This window comes from Aspergillus niger, assembly GCF_000002855.4.
Source record: "Aspergillus niger supercontig An11".
Taxonomy (NCBI): domain Eukaryota; kingdom Fungi; phylum Ascomycota; class Eurotiomycetes; order Eurotiales; family Aspergillaceae; genus Aspergillus; species Aspergillus niger.
The window spans coordinates 1,089,813-1,106,423 of NT_166526.1; the positions used below are offsets into that span (position 1 = coordinate 1,089,813).

Genomic DNA, 16,611 nt, shown 5'->3' on the forward strand with positions numbered 1-16,611 from the left:
GTAAGATTAAATTGAGATTAAATGGAGATAAGGACCCAGAAGAGATGGGGAATTGCCTCGTGGAGAAGTTTGCTGGCGATCGCCGGTCTCAGTGGCAAATGGAAAAGGGAAAAATACAGCAATGGATACTCGGTCTGGACTTGGTATGGAAACGGAACGGGGAGGTATTATTCAGTCATTCATTCGTTCATTCGTTTTCCATTCCGGATTCCATCTTCGATCTTCGATCGTCAATCTTCATCTTCATCCATCTTCATCTTTCCCTCTCCTTCTCCTCGGCCTGGGGGAATTGATTGTCTACTTGTCCTGCTCCCCAATGTCATAGACTACTACTCCTACTCGAGTGTGTCTTTCCTTTTGCTCGTTTCCATCCATACTTGATATAGTCTACATCCACCACCTCTCTCTCCTTTCTCCCTCACACCTCCCCTAACTTCCTCTCTCTTTTTACCCGAAACTCCCTCCCCTCCACACCTCTTCTTCAAACTGACTGGTGTAACGCATCTTGCGTCAGCCACCAATTGCTTCTTCCCCGCGCTTCCCCAGCATCCTCGCATCTCTGCTGGAAAGACAATCGCTCTTTGCTTTTCCCTTCATATAATTATCTGCAGCTCTTTTGAATCCTGCTGTTGTGAGACCCAGGAACGAACTTACTGCTTACCTGGGCTGGTCCTCTAATACTGCAGAAGTCCTCCAATCGCTTTGATCGCTATTCCTCCGACGTGCTGCTCCTCGCCCGATCCGGCGCTGATTCCCCCCCTCCTCCTCTCTCGCCGGTGTGCCTTTCCCCTCTCAGTCGGGACGCCCTTGCTTTTTTTCTTTGCTCGCCTTGCCTGTGATTTCTTATTCCCGCCATGCCGACCTCCAACACTTCTTCCCCAGTCAAGCGCCCGGGGCTGGGCCGCCGCGCTGTTTCCTCTCACGCGGTCGTCACGCGCTCCTCCTCCTCAACTACCACCACCACCCAAGGCGAGCTGTCTCACTCTCACTCCTCCAACCCTCAGAAGCTTCCTCATCGTCCCCATCGCCCCCATCTGGTTGGCGGTGGTCATCGCAATCACCACCGCAATCCTTCCTTCGGAAAGAACCTGAACAAGCTACAAAGACACCAGTCCTCCCACCAGATCGGTACTACCACGGAAGGTTCCGCTCGCGTGCATCAGCGCAAGAAGTCCGCACCCGCAACACCCGCTGCAAGCCCCCGGGGGCATCACGTCCGCTGGGATGGGGTGTTGGACGAACCACACCGCAGCACCGGTTCGATGAAAAAGAACTACTCGAGCCCGGCTCTCCGACGCAATACTTCGGCTGTTCTGGGGAAGAAAGCTCTAGTGACCGACCGCCCTCACACGAGTTCTGGGAAAAAGAAGACCGTGGGCTTTGAGCTGGCGGATTCCGACAACGACGACGCTGACTGGGAAGACACCACTCAGTCACCTGAAAGTACCCGGCGCAGCTCGGTCGCACAGTCGAAGGAGAGTGTGGAGAATCCTGCCGTGCTGGTGGACCCCCTTACTTTCGTCAAACGCTCCTACCCACAATTTCCTCGAGCAACCAGTCTTCCAGAGTCAACCAGCAAGAGTTTCGGCGAAGACAACCTATCCGACGACGATCAAGACGACGACGACGACGACGACGACGACGACGACGACGACGACGACAACACTCCACAACAGCGTTCTGAATCTGAGGAAAGACACGAAGACGCGGGCCGCGCTCTCGATCATCCCGATATTGCCGCTCGCCTGCTAACTCCGTCCCATTCCGCCAAAGCACCGCCCGCCATGTCTTCCATATCCGCCACGGTGAAGCCGACCGCCGTGGAATCGCTCTCGCGCAATGCATCTCTGACCAACTTGGCGTCCGGGCCTGATGGTGCACGACGGCCCCTGTCTTCGTCTCACAATACATTGGCGCATACTCCGGGTACTCAGGCCCAGGCGACCTCGTCTTCGATTGAAGGAGGCGTCTCAAAGTTCATTATTAATAACAAGACTGGACCACATGCGTTTTCTCGTACCGACTCCGACCCGAATACTCCATCGTCCTTCCTACCACACTATCACCCGCAGACACCACCATCTCCTCGCGGTACCAGCTCCAGGAAGCTACGAGCCTCCCCACCTTCAAGGCCGCAGGGTGCCGAGCCACATTCCCGTACGCAGCAAAAACTTTGGTTGCAACGTACTGCGGCGCTCAACACGTCACCGCCTGACAACCATGGCGTTGCTACAACGGTCTCTCCTTCAGCCATAGATCCCGCATACATTGCTGTGACGCACGCTCGGCCGGGCGCTGGCCCATTTGAACCCGGCAGGGCCCTTGTCAACGGGCCTTCCCGCACAGGTGGGGCCGTACATGACAATGAAGTCAAGCATATCCGCAAAGCGTACGAGAAGACAGCGTTGGAGCTCACGGTTGTGCGAAGGTTCCAGTCTCCCACCGGTGACAGCTTCAACCGGTTGAACATGATCCTCAATGATCTCAAGGGTGGTGCTGCCAGCTCCAGCGTGGGACAAAGGGCATCACTTGGCAAGCCGATCAAGTCAGCACCAGCACTGACCCTCCTGCAAGAAGGCACGGGTCGCCATAGCGCTAGCCCAGAGCCCAGACAGCTCATCGGCAAAAGGGATCACGACATGCACACCTCAGTCTCCCAGGCCTACCTCCAAGACCCAGACGATCTTGTGAATGAATCCGATGCAGCCCAGGGACAAAAATCTCAACACCCGTCCCATCGCATACTCTCCACATCCGACGAACCTGTCCATGGCAGTTCAGCCCCGGAGGACATCACCGAAGACACTCTTCGTGCTAATGAAGCGGAGATGATGATCCGTCGCATGTGGGATAGTCGCGAAGTGGCCACCGCCGGCTAATTGTACAACACCTTCCCATCCCACCCTTCTGTTTACTCTTTACCGCTGTCATTCACTGTGTTCCTGGTTATTCTTTATTAGCAACCATGGCGTTCGGTTCTATTCGATGTAGCGCTAAAGGTCGTTTCGGAGTCACATGTTCTTTTGCGTAAATGGCGTCATGATGAGATATCAACTTGGGATGTTCTATGCTGTTGCTTATGCCTTTTCCTTTTACTTGCTTTCTCTTCTCGCTTCCCCATTTTAGCCTCCTTCCTTCTCTGTCTATCTTGTGTGCTACGATTATAGATACTCTTTACGTAATAGTGTAATCAATTGTTTTAACAACCACCTTTCTTAGTATTATTGTCCATACTCCTTTCTGTGACTTGCGGGCCTTTCTGTCAGTTATAAATAATGCACTATATATGATGTTATTTTATCACATATATAGTGTGGTTGGTATGTACTGAGCATGACTTGCCTACAATGAAGGATAACTAATTGAATTCAAGTATAGAAGAGAAAGGTAGAGTAAGTAATATTATTCGTCTCTCAGATAAACCATACAATACAAACATACAGAGTTACCCAAAGGCTTAGATGATCTGAATAGAAAAACCCCAAGTCTATCCTGCTAGAAATCTCTTTCTTTCTTTCTTTCCATCGCTCTTCCCGTCTATAAGCATAACTAATATATCATTGGTCCACATAATATAAGGGTAAATGTAGCAGGGTATGCACACATCCCCACTTCAAATGGCATGGAGGTCGTAGAAGATTCATGCAGGTGGTATAGAAGTGTTCAAGCAACTTTCCCGCGTTCTCGGTTGCCTCTACCGCGAGCAGCACCTCTACCACCGCGACGGGAGCTGCCACTAGCTGGGTCTGGGTGGTTGCCATTCGCTTGTGGTCGCTGTGGTTGTTGCTCACGCCGAGGAGCGGAATGTGTCTTCTTTGGCTGCTGGTCCTTCCGTGGAGGTTGTGATGGTGGTTGTGGTGGTTGTGATGATTGTGAGGTAGGATTGTCAGTGGTGCCATTGGGACTGCCTTTTCCGCGCCTCTTACGCTGCTGGTGTCCCTGACCTTTGCCACGGCCGCGGTTGCCCCGAGCGTCTCTGGCTTCTTGGGTATTAGTGTCTGGGGCAGAGCCGGGCTCCGGGAGTCCTTGGACACGTCTGCTTTCTTTGTCCCACCATTCTTGGAATTGCTGCTCCAGTTGAATGTCTTCAAGATTGTGCTTCGCTGTAGCAGCTTCGTGCAGTTCTTCTTTCTCGGTTTGCTGTTGCATGAGGATGGTGGCTAATGAAAGTGAATTTGATGATGGGGTATGGAAGCTCGTTTGGTAGGGTTCAGGTCGTGGTATGTGACGGATGGATTGGATGGAAGGTTGAGGATTGGGTGGGTGGTTAGAAGGAGGTGGTACAGCGGTTGATGGCCCTGGAAGTGAGGGCTTAGATGGCGTTTGGACCTTGCTGGGGGTACTGCGACCCTGACCTTGGACGGGAGTGGTTTTTGACTTTGTGATAGGCGGCGGGGTGCCAGCAACTGTCTGACGAAGAGTCATCGAGGGCTTTGGAGTAGACCTGGCGGATTCTTCGGATGGACTCGCTTGCTCATTGACGGGAGCGGGACTGCTCGTGCTCGGCAGTTTCCAGGGGTTCTGGGGCCCTTCCTTCGCTTTTTGTTGAGCAGCAAGCATATCTTGCATCTGCTGCTGCTGGATCTTCTTCCGTTCCTTTTGGGATAGCTTGGAAGTAGCATTGTTATTCTCACGACGAGCCCCCATTCCCAAGCTAAGGTTCGATACCCGATTTTCCGAAGCCTCGCTCATGATGTCTTTAAGGCTCTTCTTGGACGACGATAATGCTGAGGAGCTCCAGGGGGTTTGAGCATCTGGCGGGGTCAGGGATCCGTTCCGCTTCTTGTAAAGCGAGGCAGCGCGAGATTCGCTCGGCGACTCTGGAACTGCAAGATCTCGCGAGGAAGCCATCTGGTCATCCAGGTAACTTCGACCCCCGAACGAATCACCGTCGACTAAGCTAAGCCCAAGAGCGGGCGAATCGAGAGACGGCTTGTGCTTGTTTGCAGCGGGTGATTTATCCTCTCGCACGATACCCTTCCCTTTTCCGGATTCCCCAGGAGACAGAAGATATTCATCATCCATCTGGAACATCAGGTCACCCACAGACTGCCTCGATTTGAGCAAGGGGCTGCTACTAGCTGGAGTCGAGCTATCCTTTGCTGGAGTAGCTTTCACTCTCTGCGCTAATGGCGAGACAGCTGCCTTGTCACTATTCATCATACGTGGCTTGCCCTCGGAGGCGTCAATGCGATTGAGACGGGACCTGATCCTCATGGAGTCAATCCTCCGCTTTCTGTCTTCCTCTATTAAGGATACTACTTCGGGGTACTTTTCGAAGACATATTCTTCCGTGTTTCGACCCCGCGAAACAGGGAAGCTAGTCATCTGGTTGTCGCGGCAGACAGCGTCAAGCGCACCGAGCAAGACGTCATCAAGATCCTCCAATAGCCTGCAAAAGATGTGAGAAACACAATCATGGTTGTACAATGTGCTTGCTCTCACCTGTTCGCCAGCAAGTCCTCCAAATTCAAGCATATGTACTCCAGAGCAGCATCCTTGAATTCCGTCACAAAGCACGGAGCAATGGCATTGAGTAGATGGCACACACTGCGTGTGTTCACTAGAATATATTGATAAGTAAAAAATAACCAAGAGACAAGGAGTGTTAACTTACCAAACATTCCAAGCATCTTCTGGCAAATCTGAGCCAATCTGTCAATCATCAATTCATTGGCCACGAATGCAACATCGAGGACCAAATCTATAAAGTCTTCCAGATCCCTCGATCGGACATCATCAAAGAGCTCAGCTTCCGTGTCCGCATACATGTAGCGAAGAACAAACTTGAAGACATGCGGCTCGAAATGCCTGAGATCAATGCGAACCATGTGTTCCGAATCTGCCCGACGTGCCAATAGCCACATGCCTTCTGAGCGGCCAAAGAAGAGGGCATTGAAGAAGGGACATCTCTGGCAAATGACTTGGCTGTGTGCCTTCACCTCACTCCCATTCAGCTCGATGACCACATCAGCACTGTCAAAGAAGGCTGGGTCCCTGATAGCTCGCTCCATATCAGCTTTGAGAGATTTGGTCGGTTCAATCATAAGCCTAGCAGCCCTTTCCAAAGTCGAGAACCCCAAATGGCTAGCAATACGCATCACCTCGCTCCGAACTTGGCGATATCTAGAGGCACTCTCCGGCGAGTACCGCACCTGCTGCCAGACGTCCAAGATGCTGTCCGTGTATACAAAGAAAGCAATATTCAGGACAGTGAGTACATCAACGGCATGGATGATAACGTGCGTCTGGCCCCGACCGTCCCGCTGGATAGTCAGAATGTCAGGAACAGAGGCGTGGTCCGTACTGCGGAAGTCCTGGAATGCTTTCCGCAACACCATGCTGCGTCCTGTTAGAATGAATTCGTGCACCGGTATATGTATGTCAGAATGGCTCGTGCCGAGCCACACTGTCCCAGTTGGTGCTCTGGACTGTGATGTTTGGAACAATGGTTCGATCTCTGAAGACGACATGACGGCTCTCCTGATAGCTATGGCAGGCTCCATGTCCGTATGAGCGTCCTTCTCATCATTATGACTTCCCGGGACTATGGTTTCCTGTAGCGATTTGAATGGAGACAGAGGAAGGAGGTCCTTCCATAAGGTAGACTTGTCGACGTGGATTTGCTCTTTCGTGACCTCTGAATCGCGTTGCACAGCTGCATATGCCCCAAAGGCATTGCTGCATACGCCGATGACTCGAGATAAGCCGGGTACGCGAGCAAACTTGTAATCCTTCGATGCACCATCCTTCGTCTTTCCTCGCTTCTCCTTCCTCCAGGCCGAACCGGAGACGGTACAAATGACGATCGAACCATCCTGCCCAACATCTACATCTGCAGCAGCCATATGGGCTTTCTTGATGGACCAAACGCGAGTCGGCTGGGACAAGGAATTGCGGGTTTTAGATGGGTTGGTCGTGGATGTCGATATGGGCGGATGTTCTGTCTTGTTGACCTGAACTGTATATACTTCACCAAAGCTGGACAGCGCACAGATGGTATTTCCACCAGACTTGACCTGAACGATCTCGTTGACAGACGAACCATATCGTGTAGCCATGAAACTGTCCTTTATGAACCTCGAACTGACGTCCAGAGGAAACAAGAGCTTCGAATAGCCGTATTGCGAGAACACCCAGACTTCATGATTCTGGAGAAGAACTGCTGTCGCCTGATCGATAGCAGAAACACTTTGGATCGGGGCGCTGAAAAGGGATGCTCCTACCCGCCGGGGCGTCGTTTGAATTTCAAGTGAACGAGCATCGGAGTCCACCAGTCCCAATTGCCCCTCGTTTTTACCAAATGTGTAGAGACCAGAGGTACTGAAGACCACCGAATGGATTGCCGATGCTGCTGCCCCAAGAATAGCCTCTTTCTTGAAGGGATTGAAAATCTGTCGAGGCGAGTTCTGTATTGGCACGTCGTCCCGGTTATTGCTCCTTGGGAGACTGTAGCCAAGTTGGCCATATTTGTTGCTGCCCCAGCTGAAAATTTCGCCGCGGTCAGTGATCGCAAGAGTGTGGTCTTGGCCTAGGGCAACATAAATCACCCTCCTATTTACCAGCCCACCACTATCTATGCAGACAAAACTAAATCGAGTTGACTCGTCCCCCGTACCTAGGCGCCCGCCGGGCCCGAACCCACAGAGGAAGAGGTTGGACTCGGGGTCAGTAGTGAGAATAGCTGTGTGAAGCTTCGACATGACTATGTTCTGGATCTTTATGGGCTTATTCTTCACCAACGCTGGCAGGTCCGTTTGGTGTCCGGATTCTTGATCGGAGTCAAACCTATCATCATCCGACCGTTGCTCCAGGAATTCACGGTAAAAACGTTGTAGGAGGTGCTCGGGTCGTTTGAGAGTGACTCTTTCGGGGTATTGACGATCATCTTGATCCCCAACTCCTAGATTCAGATTCTTGTTGCTCCCAAAGGTGAAGACTTCGTCACCAGACAGGTTAATCCTGGGCTTCATAATACTCCTCGCACTGCGTGGGTCTTCGTCGAAGCCTTCTCCATGGGACGATACATCGGAAGCAGCATCACTGTTATCCATATCTGTAAGAAGAGGGTCTTGAGCTGTCGTCCGGGAGCTGATACTTTTGATATCGCGGGTCGCAATCGTCGCACCATACACGTCGAATGGACTATAGCCTTCTCGGTCCTTAATCTTAATCAACCCTCCACTTGGGTGCCCGGGATTGCTTGCTTTGCTGAAATCTGTAGCATCGCGCATATCCCGAGCCATCAAGGCCTGGGCGATCGTTGCATTTCCTGCGTATAAAGCTCGATGTAAAGCCGTCCAACCACTTTCCCAGTCTTGCGCATAGATATCAAGAGCGGGAATCTCAAGCAGAGCTATGGCAAATTCGATTGCAGTATCTTTTGACGAGGACGCCACATGATGAAGCAGGGTTCGACCGTGATGATCCCGTGCATTCAATTCCTCCCGAGACAACGTCTTGCCGGGGCGCAGGCTACCACCCCGATCCGGTATGGGAGTTCCTGGGGAGGTCCCCGTCAATTTTCTGCTCTTCGTCGACGTACCTGGCGAAGAGGCTATCACGGACCCGGGGCTTCCCGGCTTGAAGGGAGAAGCCCCTCCGGTTCCCGTCCGCTGGCTGCCACTCGTATAGGTGGCCGTTGCCAGGAACCGCCGAAAGCTCTCAACGTCATCGTAAAAGAAGAAACCCCAGAGCTTGCTACTCATGTGCTCAAAATTGTAGTGTGTCAGAAACTCTTATCAACCCAGAACCAGAGCGTCGCTGTAACCGCAGAGGGTTGGCGGCGCACCAGCAAGAGTGTGGGTGACAAGAGTGTTCTGACCGGACAGAAAAGGAGGGGTTGACGATGGTCAACGCGGGGAGGATGCAATCTTTCGGAGGCTTCTCGAGAAAGGATGTCTGGGCCGTAGATGGAGGGTTAGGACGTGGTAAGTGATGGCTTTTTGCCGATGAGGATAGTGAAGCAAATCGAACGCGGAGATGCGGTGGCGATGATAGCTATACGTCGGACGAATATTGGACTCGGAGTCTTGGTGAACAGCGGGGGAGGGAAGGGCTCAGCGCGTCGGGTAAGCTCGAGGGAAGGTACGCGACCGCGAAATCAGTCGGATGACCGGGTTCAAGGAGGGATGGAGGCTATTAGCCGGACAGGAAGTAAGATGGACTGAAGGGCGTTCGCAGGGAAGCACAGACTGATTATGCCTTTCCTTCTGATCCGTGGATAATACTCTCCGGGCGGTGGCCAATCGCAGCGGCGCACCCCTCCATGTTCTCCGACGGACGGCGAGGAGCATTTCATTAATGAAGTAAGTATGCTATAAGGGAAATGTGTAACCACCATCTTTTACAAGGCTAGTATCTCTGCTATTGATGTTGGTATCGGAGATCATTTGTATGATATCCAGGTACTGAACACAGGTATTGCAACATTCATGTGTACTTGTCTCATGCCCTACAACCCGTGCTACTACATAAGTATATCTTTTGTAGATCCAGCCGTTCGGTCGGTTACATTTAATACTCATTAGAGTATCATGACTACAGCCTACAGCTTGGCAGATTGTATACTACATACCTAACTCTTCTTTAGTCCTATCCCCCCCGACAATAGTACACCAAATGAGGCGATCTCACAAGATTATCATCCAGACACTATTATCATGATCTTGGCGTATCGCATAGAGATCGCTAGATATCTATCCATTAGTAGGCCCTAAAGTATTCTTCTGGCTTATATATCAAATCATCTGTAGATCCGCCAACAACAGCCCGGTTAGCTCAATTGGTCAGAGCGTCGGACTTTTACGATCACATGTGATCCGAAGGCTGCGAGTTCGACCCTCGCATCGGGCGATCTTTTTTTTCTTTTTCACTTTTTCACTTTTGTCGCAGTAGTCTTAAATTTTTGCTGGCATCATACGTAATATCAGTCAGGATTGGGCTCCCAACGAATAACAGGAACAATGGTGATGACCGAACAATATGATATTGTGCTATTTCGTATCGCTTCAAATCCGGTACACAGGTGGATCTATCCATCTCCACGGTCGTACATTGGCCAATGTGGCCCGCTTTTTGCTCCTCGCATTCAAATCAGATAGATATGCCGTCACGTTATCAGAAGTTGCCCGGTTAGCTCAATTGGTCAGAGCGTCGGACTTTTATGATCATTCGTAATCCGAAGGCTGCGAGTTCGACCCTCGCATCGGGCGATCTTTTTTTAATTTTTTGTCCTTCGCACGGCCGACACCAACACCACATCAAAATTAGTATTGTCCAATCTCGCCCGTTATCTGTGAGGTGGATATACAATTAAGCCGTCGCACAGTCATATCGGACTGGACAGTCTTCAGCAAAGCACTTCCTAACTGTCAGTGAGTATTCTTAAGGGCTTGCTTGCCACACTCCCAAGTTCCTTTTTGTTTTACATGTGCTCATGGCTTATTCACTTACTACATCTCAGATGTATTCTACGCTGTCGCCATTCTCGTCGTGTTTACCCAGACTCAAACCCTTACACTATTGAGGGCCCCCCTTCCTATTGTCTTTGTCCCATCATCCATGTCAATCAGTGGTTGTACTAAAAATACCCCCTTCTATCCACCTTTATCACTCGACGTATTGCTTTGTCTATCCAAAGTGACATAGAACACCCTGGCATGACCCTACGTCGCTGTCCTTGTGCATGTTGTCAGGTGGACACTATATCCATCCATCTTATCAAGATATATTTACAGGGATGCGCACAACTGAGCGAATACATCATACTGTCATGCTCTGCTTTAGTCCCTGGCAAGCATTTGTTGTCACTCACATCTTGCGTAGGCTTTGCTGGAAATGTCAATGTCTCCACATTGTTGCAGGGACCCTGGTCGGCTGTTATGATGGACAATGCTTAAAGCATATTCAATCGCCAATAATGGAGTTTTCAGGGCTCTATTGGCTACTTGTGTCAACCAGATTACTAGGAATGATTTTGGCCTGACTACTTCTTTTACCAATAATGTTTCTTCGACGCCGTATACATATTCTTAGCTGTTCCGTAGGTATAGATTGACTGCATACAGTAGATAGCGCACTACGGAATCCGTGGAGCCTATTGTCAGGAAAGATAATAAAATCTTCTTCTTCTTCTTTTTTTTTTTTTTTTTTCCAAAAAAAAAAATAAAAGTTTTGTCTTTTTCATTCTCCCCTCCCCCAAGTATTCCATAAGGAAGTATACTAAATCATAGCCCCTTCTAGGCGTAGATCCTGCGTGCCTCAGGCATGATGAAAGCTTCTTCCGGGGGAAAGAAGGCGGTGTGTAAGCTGGCACAGTAGTAGGTAACTATGCCTGTGGCTGCCTGTACGTAGTAGTAATCTCAGCAATCACGGGTCTTCACATACATTCTATCCATCAGGTAGGCAACAATCGGCCACAAGGCTACAAACCCATCAAGAAAACAGTCCAAACAAAGGTACGAAAGATGAAGTGTCCAGACCCTATCATCGTGATCTAGGTTAGCGCATACAGCTGTACCACCAACTGGCTCCAAACAACCACATCCAAGTCTCTTGAGAGATGCGCCAGAGCCGATCCCCATTGGCTTGCTTGCTTTCTTTACTTCCAAATTTACTCATCCCTTTTTTTTTTCCCCCGATAGAGTCTCACGCTTTTCCTGGGGATGATGCATCACCTATCATTTTTCCCCGATTCGGGGTCTACGATGAATTAAGAGTCTAGGTTGTCTAAGGGGTCTTAGCCAGCCGCCTAGGCTGCAAACCTCGCAGTTCCGGTGCATCATGCCGGCAGTGTGTTGTACAGTAGGCTAGATTGCATTGGCTCGAGCTGAAAGGTATAGCTACAGGCTAAGGTACAGTGCCTTGTAGACCGGGCAACTGGCGTCTGCTCTCCACCTAACCTGCAGGCCGTTGCAGGTGAGGCAGCCAGTCCCAGGACACTTGGGGGGTGTGTGGTCCATGCTCTCGGTGCTCGGAGGCTGTCTGCGCTCTACGATCCACCCCCATCTCGTTGGTCTGCGTCGTAGACATCCCAAGTTGAGACTGTCAGTTGGCTCTGAAGCCTGTTTGGCTTCAAAGAAATTGCCGACCATCTACGACAGCGGCTCAGAAGCAAGACATTGCTGTGTGGAAGGTTTCGCGGGCACCACAGGAAGGGCTGAGATGGCTAAAGTTAGAAAGTATGGAATGTTGTCATGGATAGGGATTATCATGCAAGTTGATTGATCGCCCAGGCGCAAGCGGTAACCTTGGGAGGCTAACCTCCTTAGAGGATAGTTTGAATCTAGTACGTAGTACCGTTCCAGATGACAAGAGCCCCCCTTCTCTTTTCAATTTCGGGTAAGATACCACGCATCTAACGGGGTAATTACGAATGCCTGGCAGGTCCCCGTGCCAGTTGGCAGCCAGCCACGCCTATCAGGCTATGACTTCATGCTATCACCGCTTGATCGGCTTTTCCTTATCTCTCGGCCAATACCGTTCTGTGACGCTCGCACTAGACTGGCCGTACCTGGTTCATACTGGTTCATACAGAACTGCAGCCGCAGCTTGCGGCTTGACCGCCTTCCAATCGCCCGTTTTAATCTCCAGCTGCAACTCCTGCGCCATAATCTTGGTCCGTCCAAAAATACAGAGCACAAGAGCATTCCCTCGATCAAGTGGAAGCTCCCTTACTGACTGAATCTCTCGTAGCCATTGATTGTACTGTCCCAGATCGCATGGTTTATTTGATTTGGGGGACCTGCTGTGGCACCCGTCAGCCTGACTGACTGACCGCTCGCACTTGACCTGCTTCCTTTCAAACCACCGAGTCACCGGGTGTGCGTCACAGACCCTCTGCGCCCGTACGCTTGACTGAACAGACTGACTTTCATTACCATAACGCTCTGTCTCTCTCTCTCTCTCTCTCTCTCTCTCTCTCTCTCGCTCTTCCCTCTCTTCCTTTTCCTCTCCATTCTTCCACTTCCTACGTTTCATCCTTCTTCCGTGGATCCTGCTCTCCTACAACTCTTCCCCCCTTTTTGACCATCGCCTCTTCTTCCCTCTCTTGTAGTCCCCATCATGCGTTCCTAAAACCCCTTGGTTCTCCCCATTACGGTGAGAACGCCGTGCACCCCCGGACGCCTGGATCCGCCCAAGTCGTCAGTGCGGAGAAGCTCCCAAGGTTGTCTAGACCGCATGCTCCAAATGCTCCAACATCTTATTGTTGCCTGAGCACAGCAAACGATGATATCGGCGTCCCTCATTTTATCTCAATCAGTGCCTGTTACTTAGCGCTCAGCCTTTCTCCCCCCCCTCTTCTTCCATCTGCTTCCCTTTGTCGACCTTAACTCGGGCTGTTGGGCTTGTTAGCATGGCCTTCCGCAGTGGGACCGTCACCTCCCCATTTCCTTGATCTACAAACATACACGCAGCGGTCGTTCTGGACGCTGTGTCCGCTTGAAGACGGCTCAGTTACATTTTATTTCCATTTCTTAAATTATCCGCAGTTTTTATCATGCATCAACACCCCCGATCTCCGGCGCCTGCGGCGCCTCCCTCCGCATCCAGGCCGGGCGCAAACCGCTCCGATGACCGCCCGAACTCTCCAGCTTTCGACCCCAGGGTACAACTTACACGGGGATTGGGCATAGAGACGGAGGCTAGGTCATCTGGACAGACATCCAGTTCACGCCCAGCGAAAGAAGCAATATCGAAGCTCAATCAGCTCGTAACGGTATGGCTTGGAATCGGCTTCTAGTCCCCTTATCTTTGTTACAAAGGGCCCATTGATTAATCGTATTTTGCGTCTAGAATTATCACACAAAAGCTGCTCTAGTAATACTGGCTTCCCGGATCGACTTAACTCGCTCAGACGATACACCGAAAATAAATCCCAAAGTCAATCGATGGGTATGCTACGTCCCCACATATGCTGAGCCTCTGCTTCCCATCAATTGTGCCAAGTAACCATATACCCTGCTAACTACTATGCTCCATCTCCTAGTTCGCCATCGATTTAGAAGATATTGACGCCCTCCGAGAGCAGCTTCGGTTTTGGCGGATAAACGACGTTAGCGAACAACCGCCTCCGCCGTTGATCATTGAGACGTATCTGGATACGAAAGATCTGACGAATAACCAGAGTCTCGTTGCCTTGGATGAGCAAGGGAAACGATTCGATGTTCTGGAATCTCTTTCTAGGTCTTCAGAGGCACATGCCAAGGGGCCGGTATCGTCCAGGTCCGAGGATGTTATTCTAGAGCGATGGAGAGTGGAACTGGGGAATACGCCGAACAAGGCACTACCGGCAGATCTTGGCTCTATTCTGCCAAAAATATATAAACAGAGTATCGTGACGTTCAGGACATTGTTCACCTACTCCAAGTTGTTACCCGCGTGGAAGCTCGCGAAGCGCAACGGGAGGCTTCATGCGCACCCGGCGCTTCAGATCCGGTATCGTATCTTGGCTGGGAAACCCAATCCGGACGACTCCAGGCCGGATCGCCTGACTACGCCACTGTTTGACAGCAGTAATAAGGTGGTCGAAACGTATACCTTTGGGACCACGGAGTCGCCGGTCGGATACCTGTCCATCCAAGTGACCTATCGAACGAGCTGTGAGTTTCGAGTGGACGATTCGGAGGCCCTCCTGAGTTCACGATTCATGGGGGCCGATGACGAGGTCTTTCGCCCTTCACTTCCAAGCAGGGAATCCAACCTCAAGGCCGCCAATTCCGGGGTCGGATCAGCTCCTGTCGAGAAACGAACTGTCGAAGACCCTGACCCAAGTCGAGCTTATGGGAGTCTTTCAACGTTCCACCATGTCGGCCCTACGACCAGTGCGAGTCCAATATCAGCTCTTCGCGCCGCCCGCGAATCAGGAGCTGCGTCACCATCCCCCCCGAGTTCCTCTTCCCGGAAGCCTGTAGAAGTTGTGAAAGCAAGCCCGTTGGGGCGAGCTGCCGTTTTGGCGAATGAAAGTAGCCCAGGCGTTGCTAGACGATCGTCTATCTCTTTCCCTCCGTTCAAAGCACCACCATTGTCTGCGTCGCCGTCTCTTGTTGATCCTCCACTGGGGATGTCGCCACGGTCGGGGACAATGACTCGCCCTCAATTCCCAGAGTCGAAGAACATGCCACCGCCATCCATGGCAGCTTCCGCTCGCAAATCCTTACCCTTGCCCGGGGCTTCTGAGACCACAGCTACTTCTTCAAACTCGGCATCGCCTCGGCCTACACCAATCGCAAGGTACAGTAGCGCCTTCACCCATCGACGCGGGAGGCCTTCTTCGGGCAACATCAACAGAATAGACGACGAAAACTCGAGTGGCAAGACCAGTGCAACGTCTTCCAACCCTCAACCTGGGTCAGGCTTACTTGCTGAAGCCACGGGGACAAGTGCAGATTCCATTCATGCAGACGATGAGAATATTACGGAGTTCCTGAAGATGCTAGACTTGAGGAAAGATCTCCTGAGAACATCAAACTCGGCTTCTGCTGATGTGACTGCACGCCGGACAACGGCTACTTCGGCTGCGTTGACCCGGTTTCAGCGAATGAGAGATTCGAACGCACAACTGTCGGAGTCAATGTCATCTTCTATGCTCTTGCAGCGTTCGTCGACCTCTTCGAGCAAGCAGCTCTCAGGGGTGCCTCCCATGGTGGCTGGTACTTCGATTTCGACGGCCTCTTCTCCGGGAAAGCCCATTTCACCCCACACCCCACATACTCCGGCCATTCCGTCTCGCCTTAGCTCTAACAGCATTGTTGACTATGGCAACGAGAGAGGTCGCGAGCAACCCTCCTCGGTCGGAGATTACACTCCTGAGGGTCCGACCATACCTCATCGCCCGTCCGTCGTGACGGTAAATGCGATTGATATTCCTACGTCACCAGGGTTGCCCTTCCCGCCTTATCGTCGGCCCAGCTCTGCTGCTCCCCCCCCTCCACCAGTTGCGACCGATGATGATGAGATTTTCCCCTTCAATCTGCGCAGCGTAAGTCTCGGGGCTGAGGAGAGATCTCACAACAGCTTAAGTGCCCTACAGAGACAGCATGACCTGGAAGGGGCTAAATCAAACACCCAGCCAACGCGCAGAGAACAGCGTCCCCCTTTGGCTAGCGAAGATCCGAGCCGAAGGTCGAGCTCAACGGGGCATGGAACAAGCCCCCACAAGCGAACTTCATTGTCAGGGCCAACAGTAGCACCGTCGCCGTCGAACAATCATGTCTACCAACCACGCTTCAGCCTTTGTCGGGGGCGAGGACTGTCCGGTGGGCCGCACTCTCTCAGCTCCGGCTCGAGTAGCCTTGCGCGCGGTGCTCCTTCTGATCTCGCTGAGCGCGATCATGATCGTGATGTCAATGCGAGTGGCAGTAATAGCGGCACCTCGACTGTTGAAGATCGTCGGGCAGCTGGGCGACGGCCTAGTTCGGGCCGCAATATTCCTCCGCCATCACAAGTTGAAGAGGACGAGCCGCTATTATTTGCTATGAGCGATTTCGGGGCCTCCCGGCGAAGCTTCGAAGAAGGCAGACATGGCAACCATGGTAGGCGACTCTAATAGAGGCGCCAACTTAGGTCCTCACGCTCTCTTGTTCCCACTATCATGTTGTCGGGCTAGTT

The 16,611-nt window shown here is 51.6% G+C and overlaps 4 protein-coding genes and 2 non-coding genes across 6 annotated transcripts; 4 read left to right on the forward strand and 2 right to left on the reverse strand.

Annotated features, from left to right (window-relative positions):
* Positions 1–854: 854 nt before the first annotated feature.
* An11g04410 (uncharacterized protein) lies at positions 855–2,879 on the forward strand (the record flags this gene model as incomplete). The annotated part of the gene is made up of 1 exon (XM_059750219.1): positions 855–2,879. One exon carries the CDS (start codon positions 855–857, stop codon positions 2,877–2,879), a length of 2,025 nt encoding a protein of 674 aa, XP_059604297.1.
* A 784-nt stretch (positions 2,880–3,663) lies between these two features.
* An11g04420 (uncharacterized protein) lies at positions 3,664–8,708 on the reverse strand (the record flags this gene model as incomplete). The annotated part of the gene is made up of 5 exons (XM_059750220.1): positions 3,664–5,392; positions 5,446–5,563; positions 5,618–7,996; positions 8,129–8,503; positions 8,546–8,708. The coding sequence occupies 5 exons, from the start codon at positions 8,706–8,708 to the stop codon at positions 3,664–3,666; spliced, it is 4,764 nt and encodes a 1,587-aa protein (XP_059604298.1).
* A 1,061-nt stretch (positions 8,709–9,769) lies between these two features.
* On the forward strand, positions 9,770–9,855 carry tRNA-Lys (TTT). Its single transcript has one exon. It is a non-coding gene; the product is annotated as a tRNA-Lys (tRNA).
* A 273-nt stretch (positions 9,856–10,128) lies between these two features.
* Positions 10,129–10,214, forward strand: tRNA-Lys (TTT). The gene has a single exon. It is a non-coding gene; the product is annotated as a tRNA-Lys (tRNA).
* Positions 10,215–11,843: 1,629 nt separating this feature from the next.
* Positions 11,844–13,250, reverse strand: An11g04450 (hypothetical protein; the record flags this gene model as incomplete). Its single annotated transcript, XM_059750221.1, has 5 exons — positions 11,844–12,065; positions 12,301–12,417; positions 12,526–12,673; positions 12,758–12,997; positions 13,081–13,250. 5 exons carry the CDS (start codon positions 13,248–13,250, stop codon positions 11,844–11,846), a joined length of 897 nt encoding a protein of 298 aa, XP_059604299.1.
* A 251-nt stretch (positions 13,251–13,501) lies between these two features.
* An11g04460 (uncharacterized protein) lies at positions 13,502–16,549 on the forward strand (the record flags this gene model as incomplete). The annotated part of the gene is made up of 3 exons (XM_001394402.3): positions 13,502–13,720; positions 13,798–13,896; positions 13,991–16,549. 3 exons carry the CDS (start codon positions 13,502–13,504, stop codon positions 16,547–16,549), a joined length of 2,877 nt encoding a protein of 958 aa, XP_001394439.1.
* Positions 16,550–16,611: the final 62 nt, after the last annotated feature.